The sequence below is a fragment of the Hibiscus syriacus genome, unplaced genomic scaffold (assembly GCF_006381635.1).
Source record: "Hibiscus syriacus cultivar Baekdansim isolate YM2019G1 unplaced genomic scaffold, ASM638163v2 tig00113123_pilon, whole genome shotgun sequence".
NCBI classification, from domain to species: Eukaryota; Viridiplantae; Streptophyta; class Magnoliopsida; order Malvales; family Malvaceae; genus Hibiscus; species Hibiscus syriacus.
This window is the reverse complement of record NW_024063443.1, coordinates 964,832-986,719: the sequence shown is the minus strand read 5'-3', so window position 1 is coordinate 986,719 and position 21,888 is coordinate 964,832. Positions and strand designations below refer to the sequence as shown.

At 31.5% G+C, this 21,888-nt stretch overlaps 2 protein-coding genes and 1 pseudogene across 3 annotated transcripts; all 3 read right to left on the bottom strand.

Moving 5' to 3' along the window:
- Positions 1–6,906: 6,906 nt before the first annotated feature.
- On the bottom strand, positions 6,907–10,603 carry LOC120185387 (annotated as a pseudogene).
- A 1,350-nt stretch (positions 10,604–11,953) lies between these two features.
- Positions 11,954–14,356, bottom strand: LOC120185386. The gene is made up of 6 exons (XM_039189621.1): positions 14,317–14,356; positions 12,748–12,897; positions 12,553–12,633; positions 12,302–12,427; positions 12,133–12,207; positions 11,954–12,045 (listed from the first exon to the last, which is right to left on the bottom strand). Exons 1-6 carry the CDS (start codon positions 14,354–14,356, stop codon positions 11,969–11,971), a joined length of 549 nt encoding a protein of 182 aa, XP_039045552.1. The 3' UTR covers positions 11,954–11,968.
- On the bottom strand, positions 14,230–19,966 carry LOC120185472 (protein tesmin/TSO1-like CXC 2). 2 transcript variants are annotated; one of them, XM_039189676.1, is made up of 11 exons: positions 19,821–19,966; positions 18,833–18,996; positions 18,033–18,771; positions 17,782–17,869; positions 17,540–17,690; positions 17,385–17,459; positions 16,353–16,533; positions 15,566–15,661; positions 15,421–15,487; positions 15,000–15,135; positions 14,230–14,718 (listed from the first exon to the last, which is right to left on the bottom strand). In XM_039189676.1, the coding sequence occupies exons 1-11, from the start codon at positions 19,884–19,886 to the stop codon at positions 14,385–14,387; spliced, it is 2,097 nt and encodes a 698-aa protein (XP_039045607.1). In that variant the 5' UTR covers positions 19,887–19,966; the 3' UTR covers positions 14,230–14,384. The 2 variants fall into 2 exon arrangements, with proteins under 2 accessions (XP_039045607.1, XP_039045608.1); XM_039189677.1 differs by having other exon boundaries at positions 17,782–17,866.
- Positions 19,967–21,888: the final 1,922 nt, after the last annotated feature.

The following is a 21,888-nucleotide window of genomic DNA, read 5'->3' as shown; positions in this document are numbered from 1 at the left end:
CAGACCCATTTAATATTACAAATCTCGGAGCCCAATTACCATTAGAGGCCCAGACCCCGATCCAGTCTAGAACCAGCCCAACAAACAACCCAACCCTCTAGGTTTATATCATGTCTACTAGGGTTTCTAACCCTAGGGTCGCCGCCGCTCCAAGCTTCCAGACGCTTCAACCTTTGCTGCCAAGTGCTCCCAACCGCCACTGCCGACGATGCCACTGCCAGGTGCCTCAGCCAGCTTCTGCCACTCTCTTCGAAGCCTCCAAAAGACCCAGATGGCTACCCACGTTGAAGCTCTATGGTGAGTCACCGCCATAGCTTGGTGACTCACCGAAGACCGCTCCATTATCTGGTCCGAAGGGCATACATAGTGGCCTATAAATATGGCCACCCGAACCTGCAAAAAAGGAGGTGAGGAAGAACAGAGAGAACCCAGCAAGCAAAAACCAGCAACCAAGAGCAATAGACAGCAGCAAGAACCACCAATCAACCAACAACATACATCAACAATCGAAAATAAACCTAAAAGAAGCACTTACCGAGAAAGAACACGACCATCGGCCTCTAAACTTTAAAAATATTCGAAAACCCTAATGTATAATTTTAGATCTACGAAAATCTAGGGTTTTTTTTAGAGGAAACGGAGGTCAGAATTGGCCTTACGACCATCGGATCTACGATTTGAATAATTTGGGAAATTCCGGCCACCATCGACGGTGACCAGCGGCGACCATTATCGCCGGAGCATGGCGGCCGGCGAGTGGCCATCTCTCTTCCCCGATGAATGTATTTAGAGAAGTGAGAGTTATCTCTGAGGAGAGAGAACCAGGAAAAAAAAAGAAATGAGGAAAATGGCTTATAGGGAGCCGGTTTTTGGGTTTATAAACCCCTCCCCAAACGACGTCGTTTTGGGGAAGGGTGTATCTGTACTTTTGGGTATGGTCAAACCCTTTCCGCAATACCTTTAATTTTGTAAGTTTGCATTCTAGTCACTTAAATCAAATTATAATCATTTTAATTCGATATTTTAATTTTACTTATTTATAATTTAGTCCTTGACAGCAATTACATAATTAGGGTAAATATGTGATTTAGTCCCTTAGGTTTTGATAATATTTATTTTAATCTCAATTAATTAATTAAGATTAAATTACATTATTAATACATATATTTTTAATAAATCGAATTAGATCTGCGAATTTTAGTATTTTACATTTAATAACTGATGCTTTATATAAATTTAATTTAGTCACTAAATTAATTAATAGGTAAAATGGCATGTTTGGCAACTATAATTTTAAATAATTATTTATCAATTAGGTATCTAATTTTAAAATATTATAATTTAGTCCCTAAGTTTAATATTTTCATTTATTTTACAAGTTTTATTATTTTATTCATTTTAATACTATAGTTTTAATTTTATTTATTTTAAACATTGTTTAATTATATTTTACTTTTATATGTTTATGTTTATATATATTTAATTATCATTACTATTATTATTATTTAGTCATGTAAATATATATATAAATAATATTTATTTATTTTCCTATTTATAAATTTAATATATTATTTTTAAATCATTTTAATCATATTTTAATATATTTATCAATATTAAGAAAGGGCAGTCTTAAAACAACTAGATGTCTATTTTTTGATATTTTTAAATAAATAAATATTTTACTTTTATAAATTATATATATTAATTTCTTTTAATTATTTTTAGAGAAATTTTATTAATATTTATTTATTTTTAATATTAAAAAAGAGTTGTCTTAAAGCACCTAAAAACCCTTTTCTGATATTTCTAAATAAATAAATCTTATTTATGTATATAAAAATTAATAGATTTTCTTAAAATTATAAATAAATTTGAAATAACATGATTATGAATTAAATATATTTTTGAATTTTTAAATTTCCAATAATAGAGACAATTTATAATTAATAAGTACCAATTTTGGGCGTTGTGGGAGTGCTAATCCTTCCCCAAACGTAATCGACCACGAATAACTTTTTATTATTAAAAAGAACGAATTTTGGTTAAAACACACACCAGTTTATTTTTTAATTGATGTTTTCTTAAAAACTCTTTTAAAAGATAATTTTTAGGTATTCGACCTACCTGATCCAAAAGGCCGATGGCGACTCCCAAAACATTTTAAAAACCATTTATTCACATCACTTTTCTCGCCAAGTAAAAAAAATTCGTGCCTGGACGAAAATCGATTACGACAATAATCTTCTCATAGTTTCTTCTTTTCTATTTCAAGTACCACATATCTTTATTACGTATTCGAATGAATATAAAGACAACTCTAAAACAAGAATATGAGTTGTTTGGTTCTATTATATTTTGTTTGATTTCAACTTCATTATAATTTAGTTATATCCAAAGACGAAAACTATAATCGAATATTAAAAATATTAAATTATCTTTTTCCGAACAAACCGAGACTTATTTAGTATTTAAATTCAAAAATAGAAGATAAAATTTAAATCGAATAAGATTTAATTAATAGGGCTGAAAATGTCATTGTCCCAATCCCTAAAAGTATCCATTAAGAATCGAGTGTCGATTCACAAGCCGAAAGGTTCAAATTATTTGAACCAAATCAATCATTTTAATTTAATTCAAACTTTTTGTAATGTAAAGTAAATATTTTCTATTTAAAATTGTGAAAATAACGACGCATATTTTTTATATAAAAATATATAGGAATAAAGGAACATTTTGTACCCCTTAAATGTTATAATGGTCTTGAACTATTTTGGTTCACATTAGTCCCAAAACTTCTAATTTAATCCCAAACTTAACTTATGTTAAGGTATGATAATGTGGCATTATGAGATCATACCATATCATCAATAGGGATGGAAAACAGATACAATTTCGTGGATTACGCACTGTACCCGCTCTAATTGGGGCGGGGATGGGTATAACTTCAGTGGGTAGTAGGAGGGTGTGGATTTAAAAAATGGTACCCGTCGCGGGTAGTGGGCGGGTGATGGGTTTGAGACCTTACCCGTCCCGCATCCGCCCGCCCACTAAATACCCATTAAATTTTGGATCATTATGAATTTAGGTATAATTTTAGAGACTAATTTATAAATCTTAATATTGTATAAGATAAAAACTTATAATTTAACCAAATTAGGTATAATTTTAGAGACTATTATTATGCTTCTTAATGGACGTGTTTTGTTTTATATTTGTTGCTTATGTATAACTTAAGGTTGTTGTCAGGCGGGTCTAGCCGGATACGTCTCCAGTTGGGTAGTAGGTGTGGGGATAGATTTGAGAATGTACTCGCGTGGGGTTTGGATTTGAAAAATTTTACCCATCATGGGTGATGGTAGATTTGAAATATTAGGTAGGTTTGAAGATAGGGGAGGAGTATCCGCTCCCGATCCGCCCGTTTGTCATCTATAATCATCAATTGAAATTTTTAAAATATAGATTCTTTATATAATTCTTTTTTTTTTTTAAATTATATAAACTTTTAATTTTAAAACGATTATCTGACCCAATCTCACAGTATCAATAATCAAATATTAATGGAATCTATGCTTGATAGTAAATTAGAGAGCATCGTCATGACCAAGACTAATGAACAGAAAAAAAGTCCATGAATTAAGTTGAGAAAAATTATAGTTTAAAGACTAAATGTTTTTTTATTATCATAATACTGCATTAACCATTGATTAGTTTAAATTATACATTATTTATAATTAATTACTATTGATTAGATAATTTTAGTTGCTAACTTAATCTTTTTCATTCATTTTCGATACAGAACATTGAATTCCATAAATTATGTTAAGAATAACGAAATTATACAATATTTTATTTTTCTAAATTCATGGTCGGATTAGTGGAGACGACTTGGGACATGACACACCCGATATGGCATCTAGTCAGCGGTTGATGTGGTAACTTATGTGGTGATGATGTGGCAGTTGACATGGCGATGATGTGACAACTGACGTGGTAGGTGATATGATACCCAGTCAACAGCTTCTAGAAGGCACAGTTAACAGCTTCTAAAAGATCCAATTAGCAGTGGCTTGGAGAATGAGACTTAGCCAAATTTTAATTCTAAATTAGGATTTATCTTATTTTTATTTTTAGGAATTATTTTTATTTGAATATTATTTTCTATTTTTAGGACTATAAATACCATTGGGGTAAGCCTCTAACTATCGATTTTCATTCAGAATTCATTCAAATCTTGTTTCTTTCGTCCTTTAAATTTATAAAAGTTTTAATTTTTTTTTACTTTTCAAGTTACTTTTTTTTTCCTTTCAAAATGCTAAGTATGATTTCTACCATGCTTATGATTTCTATAATACTTAGCTAAGTTTTCTATAGCTAAGTTTTCTATAGCCAAGGGCTAGAGCAATGACTCAATTTTAAGTTGTAAGAATCGAAAAATGATTCATACCCTCAAGGGTTACATTTTTCAGTTTTTAGAAATCGAGGATCGGTAATCGACCATCCTTTTATAATCAAGGTGATTTTATTTCAAAAAGTGCATATTAGAATTGAATTTCGGTTTCGATTAATAGTTGGAAGAGCAGTTTCTATCCTGTGGATCTTTGAACAAAAACTCATGCAAAGTTGTTTTTCTCCCATTAAAAGTTCAACAAAAATGGATAGGTACATGTCCTAAGATTATGTTTTTATCCTGTTATTTCATATTTGGTTTGGTTCTTTGTGCTCCAATGTTTCAAAGGGGATGAGAGATATTCCGGGGAACTTCCAATCTACCACGAGTAGTGTTCCTTCAGGAAAAGCACTTGTCTATTTTGGTTTATTTCTGGCGAGTGGGATCTTCTTCGTTTTCATCGCTTTTACCATGTTTCTTCCAGTCATGGTGATCATGCCACAGAAATTTGCTATCTGATTTACTCTTGGATGTGGCTATATCATCAGATGATTCTCCTACCATGTGTGTCGCAACTTTGGATATGGTGCTACACTTGTAATGTTTAGGTTATTCATTAACACTTGTTTTTGGAAGACATTGCAAGGGTTAGTTTGTACTGTTTAGTAATTGATTCTTCTATGATATTTTATCCTATTTTTAAGTTGTATATCCAGGTCAGATCATCTTAATTTGTTTATACTTATGGAACAATGCTAACAAACAATTCTTATTTGTATTTGTTTCTTGGGTTAGCTCTTGAACAAAACGTTTTAGTTCTTATTATTTTTATATGTTTTAGATTTCCTTTCTCCATTGTTCGGTTATGGTAAACTGTAGAGGAACGATTTGAGAAAATTGAATTATGATAATGGGTTTGGATCGAGCTTTTGAAATTAAACCCAAGTTTCATTATCGTTTTCTTGTCATTTTCCAGTAACCAAACCAGATGTATTTGTTTAAACTTCAAATTCTTCATATATTATTATAAGCTTTTACTTCTTTTTTATACTAGGAATTGAAGTCAAGCCTGGAATACCGCACCTTTATCATTCTGGCAGTGTTCTGGGAAAGCTTCACATTACTCGGGTATATTGTTCTGAACAAACAAAGAGCGTTTATATGGATTTGAAAAGTTAGTTTTTGAGGTTTTGACCCTTCATAATGGAGTGCATTGTTTATATAGTGTATATTGGTTAATAATTAGGGGCATACTTGTTAGTTCTCCGAAAAAATAAATAAACGAACACAAAGACAATACTAAAAATTAAATGAATACAAATTAACATAAATACTTATAAAAATAAATAAACAAATAAAAATAAAATCCTTTTCATTCAAACTTAATTATTTACCCCAATAATATGTATCAAAATTTTTACATCATCTTCGTTTTTACTATTCACGCTTAAAAATCTAGATTTTTACTCAAAAAACTTTAATATATGAAGAATTTTTCCAATGTAAACATTTAGTTAAATGTTGATGTAAAATTTTAATATATTTTTACATAAATTATGTAAAATTTAATATTAATTGAAATTAAACAATACATTATATTTAAATACCCAAGTATATATTATCAACAAATAGAATTTTTATATAAATAATTTTATTTAAATATTTAGAATTTCACTTGTTAAAAATATAAAACAAGGACAATTTGGTAAAATATACATTCCAGTAATCTTTTATTCCTTCAACCAAACACAATAATCTTACATTCCTGCCAAACCATGCCAAACCAACCAAACATAGTAATGTAACATTCCCAATAATCTTATTCCCTTGTAATATTTTATTCCCACTGATAATCTTACATTCCGTGAACCAAACGCACCTTTAAAAAAACTGAAATCGGGTTAGATTCTCAATTGAGACGATAGAATCCGAGTAAGGTTTTTCCAGAATTTAAAGGTGTTGAATTAATAAGCGATTGCCGCTATTAACTCACAAAGAGTCGAGATCTAAAAATTGATTTTAGAGATTCTCAATTCATTTGAGAGAAAAACAAGTTATAGGGATTGGGCCCTATAGACTATAACCATCGTGAGCCCGAAGATAAAATCATATTCGATGATCGATTTAAATAGAGGCAAAAACTTTAACCCAAGACTGATTTTTACCAATTGAATTTTATTTTCTTTATTTACTATTTTATTTTATTTTATTTCAATCAATTTTATTACTTCGTTTTAATTCTCCAAATCTCCCCTCTAATTTCTTTTACAAATCAAGCCTAAAGCCATATCAAAAGCGAGAAAATCATCAAATCTTATTCATTTTATTGGGATTTAGCATATTTATTTTTATATCATAACGACGAGTGTCAACCATTAATTATTTCAAAACGATTAACCAAATCATTATAACAACTATCATTGTTAAGTAATAGTGTAAATTACACCATCTGTGTTTTCCCTTTGCTCTCCTCCATTAATACCTAATATAAACATAATCATCATTCATCATTATTTATAAGCATAGTTTGTATAATCTATGAGAACCACTGTAGAGAGAAGTGAATGTCGGATAGATATGAACAGCCTCCGTGACCCCAAGAATTTGCTTCATAGTTCGACCACTCCCTTAATTGTCAAGGTCACGAAAGACGGGATTAGCTTCAAGCTGTTCTACAAACTTCTCGAGGATGTCCTTCACGATTTCCCTGAATTCGTTGTCCGCTCGTGCAACGCTCTTCTCATTCTCGATATCGGAAAATACCGCATCGTATAGAAGAACCACAGCTTTGTTGGATTCCGATGGTGGCAATCAGAAATCTTTTCCATGTTTCTCTAAGAAACTCCTGATTAGCTTCGTCTTACGTAGCCCATCTTTTTCGCTTTCTATTTCCAACAAAACCCTCTCTGCGACATCATTGAATTGCTTCTCATCTGCCAAGACCTGCAATGTCCGGACTAGTAGACATCAGAAGTCATCCTTGTGTTCGAAAACTCGATAATTCTTAACAAAAATGAAACACCAATTCAAAAAGCATTTGGATGCAGACCGTTTCCCTTTATTTTCTCAAGCGAAAATGATTGAAAACGTTAAGAAGCGATTACATGCTGAAATTCAAAAAGCATATGCTCTCCGATCTTCATTTACTACAAATAAAAGAAGAAGAAAAAGATCGTGCTCGTGATCTACCTTTCTTAGCTCAGAACCATTGACAACCTTGATGTTATGTATAACAACAACATGCTTTTCAGGCAATGCATCAGCTATTTCCTGCAAAATCGGCTGAAGTAATTCAACAACATACTTTTTCAAGATGTCGTTTAGCGGAGTAAACTCTGTTTAAACATTGGGAACCAACACAAATATCAGATTCATTAATACATTCGAGTTACGGTGTAAGATATCCACTTCTCACATAGCATTAGTCATTCCGGGTTTCAAGTTATGGTGTACAACATGCCATTTAGAATGAAGGGGGGACATACACATTGACACAGGGAATGGATAAAAGACCTTATATGATCCCTAAATGGCTATCCTCATAAGCTCAAACCAAGCTAAATCCATGAGTACGATATTCGAACTTTCGCGGAATAAATATTCGATCGGAACACCAGTTCACCACATACATTAAAACAACACAAGAAAGTAATATGGAAATGGAAAGAGGAACCTGAAATGGAGGGATACCCATTTAGATGCCCATATGAACAAGGGCATTTCTTATCTCACTCTTGCAAATCTTCCCTTTATCTTCGATATCCATATCAGTAAACAAATTCTCTGCTAACATGGCATAATCATCTTCATCCTCCAAAAACATCTTCAAAGTATTCCCATCCAGTACTGACACCACTAATGGATCATCTAAACAAATCAACCCAAATTCAATAGTTTAAAATCAAAATAACCCCAAAAGTTTATAGTTTAGTCAAAATAACCAGCAGAAAAAAAACCCCAGATCATAAAATCACCAAACAGTTTAAAGTTTTCTAGAAGGTTTTAACTTTATGTAATTATCTTAACTATAAAGTAACCATAGTTGACTTGATCATCTTTTACCTTTCATCTCATCAGCAATGGCTGCGGAAAGTGACGCCATCATCAACGGCTCCTGCGATGACACGAGAAAGGGCGGAAGCTTTAATGTTTTGAGGCAATGAGAGGCCAAAGAGCGAACTGGAGGCTTTCGAGTCAGCGATTTCAAGGAGTTGGGATCCGGTGACGGTGCCGTTAAGTTCAGTAAAGAGGACTTTTCCTAAAACTTTTAAGAATGTAGAATTTATTTAGAATTTTATATTCTCTATTATATAAAGTTAAATCTTTTTTAAAAAATAATATTAATTTTTATTATAGTGATATCCAATAAATTTTCTAAAAGTATTTCTATCTTCATTTCTCAATTTGTAAAATTAGAAATATATTTATAAATTAGAAATAAAATTTCATTTTCAATAATAAAAACCAATATCGATATAAAAATATGAAAAATCATAAGAAAATATATAAAATTTTAAATTTTATTAAATTTATAGATCTAAACCAAACAAATACCCTTTTATATTTATTTTTATGAAAATAAGTTATATTTTTAAATCAAATCTAATCTTAATTTTTATAAATTCTATTTTTTTAAAATATATTTAAATATGTCAATTAAACAGATTTCATAAGATGTTTCTATTTTTATGAAAATAAGTTATATTTTTAAAATATATTTAAATATGTCAATTAAACAAGTAAGGTTCGAATATTTATAAGATTAAAAAAAGAAAAAAGTTTGAGTAAATAGATCGATAAATGAGCTTTATGTCATGATAAAATATTTCATGTATTTTTCATTTATTATTCATTATTTCAATTAATAAAATTAATTGTGTATTAAAGGCACGCACCCTCTTTTGAAAAGTGTACAATACGCTATGTACGACATTTTCACAGAATTTAGAGACAAAATTTTCTCACATGCTGGTTCACAGTCTAACACAAAATTTAGCTTAAAATCGTGTTCCTGTTATATAAGAAAATTAATTTGAAATTTTGGGACCAAATTGATAGAGTATATAAGTAACAGTGATCAAATGTGTAATTATATTAAATATTTTAACTGTCACATCTGCTTCTCCGTTAAATGTTACTAGCAAGTGGCTTAATTGAATACATTTAAATAGTTGAGTGACTTGATGACAAAATTTCAAAAATATTAGTCAAAATGAAAATGGGTAATAGTTAGGTGGTAACTGGTATAGTTTATCCTTTATTTTTAAATAATTTATCTTTAAATTTTTAACTAATTTATAATTATAGGTTGAGTCCTTTAGAATTTAAATTTTTATAAATTAAATTAATGGTGCTCGTTGTTAGTGGTATTCATCACTATTCGTCGATAACCATAGAATTTTCCCAATTAATGATATATTGTGATAATTCAATTATTTTTTTTAGACTTAAAGAATAACAAAAGTAAAAATCAAAGTGAAAATATAGACATTAAATATTTAACCATAATAAAAGAAAGTAGGCATTGAGAGCATTAACACTAAACAAATGTAAGTTAATCTCTTTTTTCTTTGTAAAGGTATGCAGCACACAAATTTTAGGATCATATTGTCATTATAAATACCTTTTTAAAAACAAAATTGTAATTACAATTATAAATAAACTATGTTAAGTTTGATGTTTCTTATATTTTATTGGTACGCATATTTATTTTATTATTTCGAGAAATGTTATTTAGGAGTGGACTTAAAATAAACATTGAGATTCATTAAGAAATTTAAAAGATCATGTTAATATTGCAGGGTGACATCTATTTTTATTTTTACACTGGTTGAGATAAATTTATTTTAAAATAAGGGTAAATTATACTATTAACCATTTAATTATTTAGTCGTTTTACTTTTACTATCAATCTTTCAATTTTATCAATCAGACCGCTAAACTATTTAGTTGTTCAATTTTACTACCAAATGGTGACACGTGTTATCATCTTATTGGTTGAAAATAAATATATTAAATTAAATAAATTTAATCCTCTAATTGAATGGTGGCACATGACGTGGTATTAGTGGCACATTGTATCATTTGATTGGAGGATTAAATTTATTTTAATTTATTAAAAGTATGACTAAATCGAGATAATGTGTAAATAAGAGAGACCAAATGTGTGATTATACCAAAATATTTAACTGTCACGTTACCTAATCTTTTAACCATTGAGCCAAGACGAATGTTTGGTCTAAAATAGACAACATGATGTATATATTTTATATTTTAATATATAAATACTTAAAATCATAATATTTTTATATACATTAACTTTAAGAAATTTTTTATATTAACTTATTAAATACATTCTAATTAACTTAATTTAAAAATATTTTATTTTTATTTTAAGTTAAAAATATATATATTATTCTTATCTAAACTATTAAAATATATTCTATTATTATTTTAAATTTTCAATGTATATATTTTATCTTAATTTATTAAATACATTATATTATTATTTTAAATTATTAAATATATTTTATTCTTATCTTAACTTCAAAATATTTGAGCATAAATAAATTTTTTAAATTAACATAAAAATAAAATATTTTTAAATTAAGTTAAAAATAAAATGTAATTAATAAGTTAATATAAAAAATATTTTTTAAAGTTTATATATATATAATATTATGAATTTAAGTATTTATACACTAAGATACAAAATATATACATCATATTATCTATTTAAATCAAACATTGATCTTGACTCAATGGTTGGGTACATACTTTTTACCAAGAGATTGAGGTTTGAATTTTTTTGCCCCAATTTGTTTTGCTTTATTTTCTTTCAACTAAAGGGTGATAGGTGTCATCATTTGATTGGTCAAAAATAAATATATTAAATTAAATAAATTTAATCCTCCAACTTAATGGTGACATGTGGCACAACATGTGGCGTTAGTAACATGTGGCGTTAGTAACATGTGGCGTTAGTGACACGTGGCATCATTCGATTGAAGGATTAAATTTATTTTAATTTATAAAAAGTATGACTAAACCGATAAAATATGTAAATAACAAGAACCAAATGTGTGATTATACCAAAATATTTAACTGTCACGTCACCTAAACTTTTAATTGTTAACGGAAAGGGGCTTGATTGAGAACAAATAAATAGTTTAGTAGTCTGATTGATAAAATTGAAAGATCGGTAGTTAAAGTAAAAGGTTTAAATAGTTAAGTGATCAATTGTATAGTTTAGCCTTAAAATAATATTATCGAATTTTGTTGCTTAGAATAGTATGTTTCAGACAAATTATAGATGATTTAATATGAAATAAGAAAAGAAGACGGTATATACACTAAAAAATAACTAAAATAGACAATAGAGTCCAGTATAAAGCAGCACCCCACTGTCCCACACCAGGTCTAACTTATTACACAGAAATGAATATATACATATGTATATATATATATATATAAGAATTAATCAGAATCATCAAATCAACATAACACATCAAACGTATAAGGGATAATCGACTCTCAATGATGATAATAAAGACTGGTGATGACCGAGGGTCTAATTTACTGCTACTTCCATAGAGCCATAGCCATGGACATCACCAAAATAGCCACCCAATGAAGCTTCCCTGGAAGGAATGTGTTGGCTGATACACAACATTAAGATATCAGAGTCTGAAACATAACAAATATTTTGACATAAACTTGTTACAAAGTTTACACTGTTACTTCACCTTTTCCACCATCCGGTGTCGCTTGCTGATCTTCGACCGTAATCCCGAGGCGGGAGCAATCGGATCCGAGTGTACCTTAGAGAGAAAGAAAACCATGAGCTTGATTGATCAGTTTCTTCATTGAACTTCATCAGTATGATTACTGAAATTTTGAGTTTTTAGTTCATACATTGACTGTAACAAGGGAAGTATGTTCTGTTTAGAAGATTCGAAAACCCGGGTCTGCATTCGCATACATGCTTGTATGTATCTGTTCTGTTGCAGGTTCCTTCTCCACAGTAAGTCCAAGAGCAAGCTGTTAAAACAACCATAAACAAGAACCTGTAAAACTATGGCTGCTTCTTTTCAGTCGAACATATTCGTGTCTGATACATATTTTAAAATTCGAATTGAACATGGATTAAGATGTCAAGTGATTACGATCGAAGAACGATGAATTGCGAGGAACTTCTCTCTGAGGTACAGGACGAGGAGCTGGTTGACAAGAGTAATCAAGAGTGCCTGCAACAACAACAAAAAATGCCATAAACATTCTTAATCAAACTTCATGAAATTGAATAATAATCTTCTATGATGTAAACAAACATAGATAGAAGATTGGAAAAGTTGGTTTACAGTTGGGAATCACGCATGCTAGAAACCTAAAGAGGTAGCCGTCACGACTCATTTTCCAACCCGGATCACACTCGCAGACGTAGCTCAAAGGGTATCTCCAGTCTGGTCTGCATGTTCCCCTTCCACATTCAACATGATCACACAACTTCTCTTTTTTTCGTCAAAAACAGGAAAAAAAAGTGTATCAGATTCTTAGATTTTCATTCTAATGTCGATATTCGATACATATTCGGATATAAATATGAGGATATGACCTCTAAAAACATGAAAGTACCATAGAATGGAGCTAGAGCAGGAGATTAGTCATCAAATCCCCACTAAAAGCTATGGGCAACAAGATCAAGAACAAAGCTGAAAAAGCTAAGATTCTGTAGGATGCCATATTCTCCAAGGGAGACTGAGAATGCACTTCAAACAGAAGAAACTGAAGCTAGTGTTTGTTAATTAAAGGGGTATTTATATATAAGCTGAAATTTCCTTAGGTACCAAACAACATGGAAGAAAAAGAAATGGTAGAAAGAGAAGTTTTTTCAGCATTTACCTAGCAGAAGCTTCTGCAGGGTGAAGAAATTCAAGACAAAGACTTGGAATAGAGTCTGCCATTCATTTTCTTGTCTTTGAATTGAATACTAATTGCAGTCGTTTTAATCAATTTTAGCTTTCGATGCTCAATACTATTTTATTGGAATATTCATACGTGTGTGAGATCACATGATGGATATGGTTCCGTTTCTTTGTAAGAACGTTGAATCTGTCGGTAATTTTTTTATTCTAGTAAATGTCCCCTTTGAATTAGCATCCATTTTATGTCTGAGATTTGTAGAGGTTAAGTCCATCGGGTGATCAAAAGTTTTAAAATTTTGGTTTGCTATATTACATTTGTTAATTGTTGAACACAAGTAATAAATCAGAGTTTCAACATCAATCATCGGCATAAAGAATAAACTTAATGTATTAGATAATGGTTGTCTTATTTTATGGGTTTATCTTATACTATGCTTTTGCTTCATTGAAGAATTTTTCAACGTGGTTCATTTTGTTTTAACATGACAATTTTTCAAAGCTGAGCTTCGGTTCAAGATTAAGCTTAGGAAGTCAATCAAAAGGCATATATCAAAATAATTATTTAATATATTAATGGATTTTTTTTTACAATAAAGGCTCAAAGGCTATTGAATAACTTGATAAAATACCTGGAACTGTAAATTATAATTCACTGGATATAAAAGATTAAACATCAAACAATTCAATTTTTATCTTAAATCAAACTTGAATTTTAGTAGTGGAACTTGATTGAATTCAAATCAATCTTTATCTCAAATGGAATTTGAACCAAATTTGATTTGATTTAGGCACATTTCTTGTTACGATAAAATCACTAAGAGATTCTCGACTACACACCAACACAATACACACACAAATTTATTAACAAATCAAAATTCATTGTGAAATTGAATATTCAAACCATGATTATGACATTACAAGATACACAAGCATGATACAAACAAATAAATGAACTACTTCACTAGTGGAAGTCTGCATTATTGCTAAATGTGGAAAGATACTTACCTCCAAAATTCAATTGCTGGAGAAAACTGGAAACCAGCATGATGAAGAAATTGAAATGTCTGGAGCTTTCATGGCGGAGCAAGTGACGGAAAAGAAGGGATGGATCTTAGAATCAACTTCCTACTACGCCATGCAGGGGATGATGAAGTGCAAGGATGTTTTGGAGCTGAAGAAACTCTTTTACAGTTGGGAGATGATGGTTTTAAGACGAGGGTTAAGCCTTTATGTTTGGCAAGCTCTGGAGTTCCATTTTCTGGAATTCCATGGAGATTTGAATCGAACTTGGGTTGACATGACGAAGAATCTGATGAACCCTGTTCTTGAGTAGGGCATAACTGAAGGGATGATTTAAGGGAATGGGGAAAAAATGTTGCAAGCTTCCCTGTGTAGGCAAATGGCCGCCTGCAAAATGAAATACTCGCTTTGAAGGAACAGTAGTATAAGGATAGCCCAATGTTACTCAGATTCTATAACGTGTCTTATATGAATATAATCAATTTTTTTTGAAGTTTTTCAATATATTTAGAAGAATGTACTTGTATCCATGTTCAAATATGAGTTTTAGACATAGGTATATTCATTTGTTAAAAGTTCTTTTATACTCGTCCCCTGTCAACAGTGTGTTCAAATATGTTTGAAAACAGATATCAGGGGAAAACATTTGGAGAAAGATGAAATGATACCTGGAAATATCAGGGGAAAGCACTGAAAGATGTGGATTCTCTTGACCTTTACTGATTACAATGTCTGAGTTTTTCTCTGACACATTTCTTTCGCAGGCCTCTAAATTGTCCCCATCAGATTCAGAATCATAACCTCCTAGTGAGGAAAAAAATAAAATGTTGGTAAATGAAAAATAAATAAAATACAACATAAATATGAACATCATTTTAGTTCAACTATTCAATTTTTATGAAGTAATCACATCCAACACTTACACCCAAATCCAAATAACATTGCACAAACATATTAAAATTTATATAGTACACTGTTAATTGCCAAATTTTATATAAATATATAACATCATAAATATGATTGTAACACATGAAAATATGCTCACAAATAGATACAAAAATAGCAGGTTTTAAGTTAACACACACTCACCATCCTTCCGACCAAAACTATTTTTACAACCTTCACACCTACAGCTGAGGGAGCATCCAACACCAGCCTTTAATACACAGAAGAAAACAACCATATCAGGTCAGTGAAGAAAGCAATTTATGCAGAATGAGCTAAATAAACAAACCTGAAAACATTCACAGTATTTCTTTAAGCAACTTGATCTTTTACAGTTGCATCCTCTTTTATGCCTGGCTGAAGCTGGAGTTTTATTAGTTTCACCCTGCATGAGCAACCACCATTTTCTATGTGATTAAACTAGAAGTGACACTAAAATGAAGAGGCGCTTTATTTAAATTTGGCAAAATCATCATTAAATCCCACTTTCTCATAGTTTATGTTCAGTTTTTTCAAGATTTCCTTTTACTTGTAGAGTCTTGGAAGAACATATTCCCATAACCATGCCTGCATATGCATCAAACACAAGTACTTCGAGAAAAATGAAAAAAAAAGTTGGAGCAACATAGCTGTTAACCATCCAAAGGAGTATTATTATCCTAGGTTCATCTCCACTCTCTCATGTGGACTTAATCAATAAACCAAGAAAAAAGATAGACACAAAAATCTGTGATGAGAAATATATGCATCAGATATGAAGACTTCCGCGAATGCGCACGCAGGGGGGAGGAATCAAAGCATCTAAGTTTTTAATCTTCCAAAGGAGTGTCGACCTGCAAGGTTCATCACCCTTTTCTCAAGTCACCTTATTCAATATACCAAGAAAAAGGTCACATACCAAAATAAGTGATGAAAATGCAGCTTAACGACTCTAATCTATATCAAGTTTTTTTTTTCATTTATGTGGTTGAAGGAGTCACCATACCCTTGTCTGAAAAGGTGTATCTTAAGAAAAATGAAAAGTCAGAACATAGAATTTTTTATCAAGAAGCATATTCATAAAGATAGAATCTAACCAAGGACTCCAAAACACCGTCTGTGTTTCTAACCACTTTGGGAGCAAACGCTAGTGGATTGCGAGATTCAATCTGTCTGCGAGTCTCTAAAACCACGTTTTCATGAATTGACTTATTGAAGCAATCTTGACATGCACAAGGCTCAATACAGTATAGACCAGCAGCAAAGCAGTCACAATAACTGCATCACAAACATAAATATCTACATACTCAAAACAAGGTAAACATGATCATCAAATTACATTTCATGTGTTCATTTTAATAGGCTATTGAAAATTGATTCATTAAGTAATTCTAGAAATCAAAAGCAACATGAAACACTTTTATCATTCAACTCATGTGCAATAGAATGAGGGCACGAATAAATAAGGCAAACAAAAATAAGTTTTGTTTTCCAAAATGATTGTTTATTTAGCTTTAACCATTAACCCAAAATGTTTTGTATTTTTTATAAATTAATTATAGCCCTTGATTGTAGCTTTGAGAATCTTGAATCCTCTTTTTAGGTGTAAACCTTTGTTACTTGATGTATCTGCACGGGTCTGTTTAATGTTTTTAGGTTTTTCTATGTAAGTAGAGAGTCCTCGGATCATTTTCCCATACACGTCCAAAAATGTGTTGGACACAAATGTCGAACATTGATACTTCCAGGAAAATGAACAACATCTGTTCAAACAACCATAAAAGCAATATATGAGCAGTAAGCTTGGCACTTCTAATCAGTAAGCCACCTTTAGCTGGCTAACACCTTATTTCCTAGCCTTTAAACCCTTCACTTTTACAAGTGAAAAATTCAATGTGACACTAAAAAAATCAAACAAATACCTAGAAAGGTAGAAATATTTCAGTTAGAGGCTTGTAAGAACTAAGTTCCAAAGATCTTTAGCACCATAAATAAAGTTATAAATTGTTGGTTCACCTCAGTTTTAATTCTCAGAAAAGGAGAAATTACCCCCAAAATAGACTTGGAGAAACACTAGAAGAAAATGCACACTGACCCTAAATATAGGTTTATATAAATATGAGACTTACAGCTTCAAGCATTTTGATCTCTTACAATTACATCGCTTGCATGCAGCACTCTCCTCAACAAGGTCGACCTTTTGCCTGCACCAGTAAACTCAAATCAATTTGCATATCAAGGTAATTTTCATGCAAATATAGAAAATTAGTAATCTTATACGTGCCTCTTCTTTTCAGGACTATTATGATCAAATTCATTTCCACCAAAGGTAGCAGGTGTCTCAGAAGATTTTTCTGTAACCGCAGCTCTCTTGTCATCAGGAACCCCACCACTGTCCATAGAGCTTGGAGTTGATTTACTAAGATGACTCTGATCTTCAGTAAGATAAGTAGAAGAAGTCAAGGACCCAGACATGCATTTCAGTTGCTTTTAAGATGCTAGAGCCTCACACTAAAGAAATTTAACCTTTTGTGATGTTGAGAAGTGAATTCAAGTGCAAACCAAAACCAGGTGACTTCTCAAACACCAGACAGCGCCGTCGAATACTAACCTGCTGATAGAATAATGTAAAGTACAATTCTAGAAAAGTGCCAATGCACCGAGAAGGACAAATAGTGTAAACAATTCAGAAGATGCGCACTAATAGAAAACATCCTTAATAAACATACAACAATAAGGAACTTGAATGAGAAAATTTATAGGTTTTTTCAGTTAACCTGATGGTTGGACCGGTTGCAGTTCTCCTTATCATCCTTTTTCAAACCTAAATCTCTAACTACTAGTTTGTCTAGTAGACAAGTAGAAAGGATATTCTGCGTCTGATCTGTTACTGGCTCTGCCAATTCATTTTGTTTGCAAGAACCACTAGGATCACCAGATTCTCCAATATCTAATTTATTGGCATTATCTAGTGGGAACTGCATGATAGTTGACATAAAAGAGGCTGTCCCTGGATCTGCTGCTCTCTGATCCTGCCCATCAGTATTTTCATGAATGACAGATGAATTCATTGTCAACATATCAGCAACATCAGAAAGAGCTGCTACCCAGTCGCATCCTGCTGATTTTTCAATATGCTGAAATCTGCATATTTTACGCAAATCTCTTTCTTGAACCTGCCTGTTTTCCCATCCATCCCTATTGCGTTGAAAACGAGATCTCTCGTCACCTGCCACTTCCATGCTTGTATTTTTCAGTATCTCAGCATGAAGCTCGATGTTATCATCAGGACTCCTGCAATCATATTTCAAGGTTCTAGGAAACTCTGTTGCTAAATCCGGTTGGACATTGAGTAGATCACTGCTAGTTCTTTTGGATAAACAGTCATTCTTGAGACATCCCAGATGTTCATCATACAAGTTAGACCGTTCATCAGCTTTTGAGGCCCCCTTACTAGCATTAGATTCATGACCTCTCTGGGGGGCTTTCGAATTTGAAGGTGACAAGAAATGATGCCTGAAACAAACCTCAATTAGACACTTGAAATCGTGAACCAAACAGAAATGATTAGTTTTACCTTTTAACCAAAAAACGGGATTCCCTATGAATACTGATCTGTGGGGAAGGAAATAAAGATGAAGGGGACAAAAATGCTAGTGAACTGAAAGCATTATCTGTTTGCTTGGACTTGGCTAGCTCAATAGGTGAAAGACTGTCAATATACTTAAAGACAGGTGAATCCTGCAAAAGGGAGAAACAAAAGTTTAAAACTTAGCACGCAAGTCCTTAATAGCCTAATTAACAAATGATCAGGTAGCATTAGAAAACTATGTTACTCAAGTTCTCTCACATATTTAGAGGGTTTTTTGGAGGATCATATCTCTGTATCTATGTCTAAATAAGTATCATACATGGGAATTTCAAGAAAAATGAAACTCAAAATAACATACTAGAAAACAAGGTATCAAAGCCAAACTAGAAAGAACACATCCTTTCCATATCATTCCATGCAACTAAATACCAATATCCACAACCTTTTCAAGTGCAAATCACTTGTAGTTCCTTTGTATAAAATTAGTCAATTACAAAATCTCTATCATCCATGAATATTAATTGTTGAGTTACTATGACTCCGAACAAGTTCCAGGTTGATGCCAACACTATAAATGGTTGAGACTGAATAATTTCCCTAACATTTCACAACTGAAGTTTGGTTAAATTAGTAGAAATTCCACCTTCCCTTCGTGGATTTTGTGCCCCTCCCCTCAAACAACCTAAAGTTATAACAGTAATCTATCCCAAAACTCGATGTAAAGGATAACAACAAGAATGGAGGCAAAATCTCCAATAAATCCAAAATTAACACGGAAAATGAAAAGAGTACAAATTTAACTTATAATGTAACACCAAAAAAGACTTCAACAGATTAAAAAAAAACCTAGTTTAGTTAGCATGTAATTTATTAAACCTTTCACGTAAAACAAAGGGTGTTAACTTCATTTATGAGTAAAAGAACAAAAGAAATAAAAACTCATTTTTTTTAAAATAAACAAGGGGGAAAAAACCTCAAATTTGGAAAGATCAGAAGTTGGAGTGATCTGGGTTTTATCTGGTGTATCCATTTTTTCCATCAAAGTTGCCGCATCTTCATCTCACTTCCGCGCTCTTTGAAGGCTAACTGGAAGCCTTAAGAGCTCAGAGCCTCGAGAGAGTGAGAAAATGCCCAATGATCCTTTTCTTTTTGAACAAACTAAAATTTTTATCGGGAAAGCGGGAAGGCGGGAAAATGAAAGCAAATTCTTTTTGTTTTCAACTTGTGAAAACCTAATCAAAATTGGGCAGCCCGTCACACATGACATAATGTGATATGTCTGTTCTGGATGAGAAGTGTCTTCTACGAATTGAGGGAATCTTGGGCTTTCATTACTATTATTCCTCCTCCGATTCCATTTTTCTTATTATTCAACTTATTGTTATGTAATTGATAGGTGCATGAACTAAGTTACTTTAAAGGCGCGATTGATTTACGGAATGTAAGATTATATTTGGGAATAATATTACTGGAATGTAACATTACCTAATATATTACTGGGAATGTTACATTACAATGTTTGGTTTGTTCGGCAGGAATGTAAGATTACAGTGTTTAGTTGATAGAATAAGAGATGACTGGAACATGTATTTTACCAAATTGTCTTTGTTCTATATGTTTTAACAATTGGAATTCTAAATATTTAAATGAAAATATTTATATAAAAAAATCATCGAAAATATTTTTTTTTAAATTTATATACTTTTTAATAAAATTTATATATAATTTTTTTATAAAATTTAAAAGATAAATGGGTAGAATAAAATAATAAATATATCATGTATTATTTTAATTATAAATAATATTAATTTTTACATTCTTTATCTAAAAATATATTAAAATTTTATATCAACATTTAACTAAATAAGCATATGAAAATTTTAATAGATGAACCATTTTACTCCTACCAAAATGTAAGATGATGCTCACTTATGCCAAATGTTTTAGAAGTTCTGAACATAAATGATAAGTCACAATATGGGAAATATATCAATCGAGTTAAATGTTGTTCGAATAACCGACACCTCCATTTAACTTAATAAACGAACGTTATACGAACATTTTCCAACTGTATATGTTAAACACTCGTATTCGACACATGAATATGAGACATAGTTGGTATTTGATTACTTTTTTTGTTCTTTCTTCCAGGGTTCACGCCAACCTGTGGCAGTCATGGTAACAGAAGATCGGTGTGCATTCTATAGTTGCAGGTTTCTAGGGTGGCAGGTACTTAGCTACTGATCGATAAATCGAATCCGAATATCCGACATTTTCATTCGAGTCTAAATAGCATAGCATTTCAGTGGTTCATGACTACATTTTTGGAGCTAGTACAACTCTATTCGAACATTGTCATCTCCACTTCAAGTCACCTGGTTTCGTAACCGCACAGAACTGAACAACGAACAAGCAGAAGTGTTCCTTGTACATAAATTCATCGACATTGATCCAGAACACTCTTGGCTTGCCCAGAGAATGGGCCACAGAATCCCAGTTAATGCGTAGAAATCACTAGACAGAGAACAATGCTCCTATAGAAATATCTCTTTTATATTTACAAAACCTGTGGTATTCTTGATACCCAATAACATAAATTAGGATGCAACATTTATGAGGAACACTGGGAAGCAATAAATTTAGCCTTCAGATAGAAATCTCAAATGAGATAGACTGACAGAGAACACTAGCAGGCAGCATGTTCAAGTAGAATGAAAAGCAAAAGTGAAAACTGAAATATAAGAGATAAGCTTACATTCTTTGTTTAACTTACAGAACAAAACTAAGTATAACATTAACCATCAAAAGCAACAACAATGTTCATACTTACAAAAGATAATAGCCATGACACTCTAAACTTAAGCATATATATTGGCTATATTATATACACAAATGGCACAAACATGGCACAAATGGACATGCCTTTTCATGTTTCTGCTTCAAGCTATAACTAAATGCTTCTTTGCACCCGTACTTTGTGTTTTGGCATGACACTTTGACGGATTCCAAAACCTTCTCAATTGCCCTGCAATGACTATAGC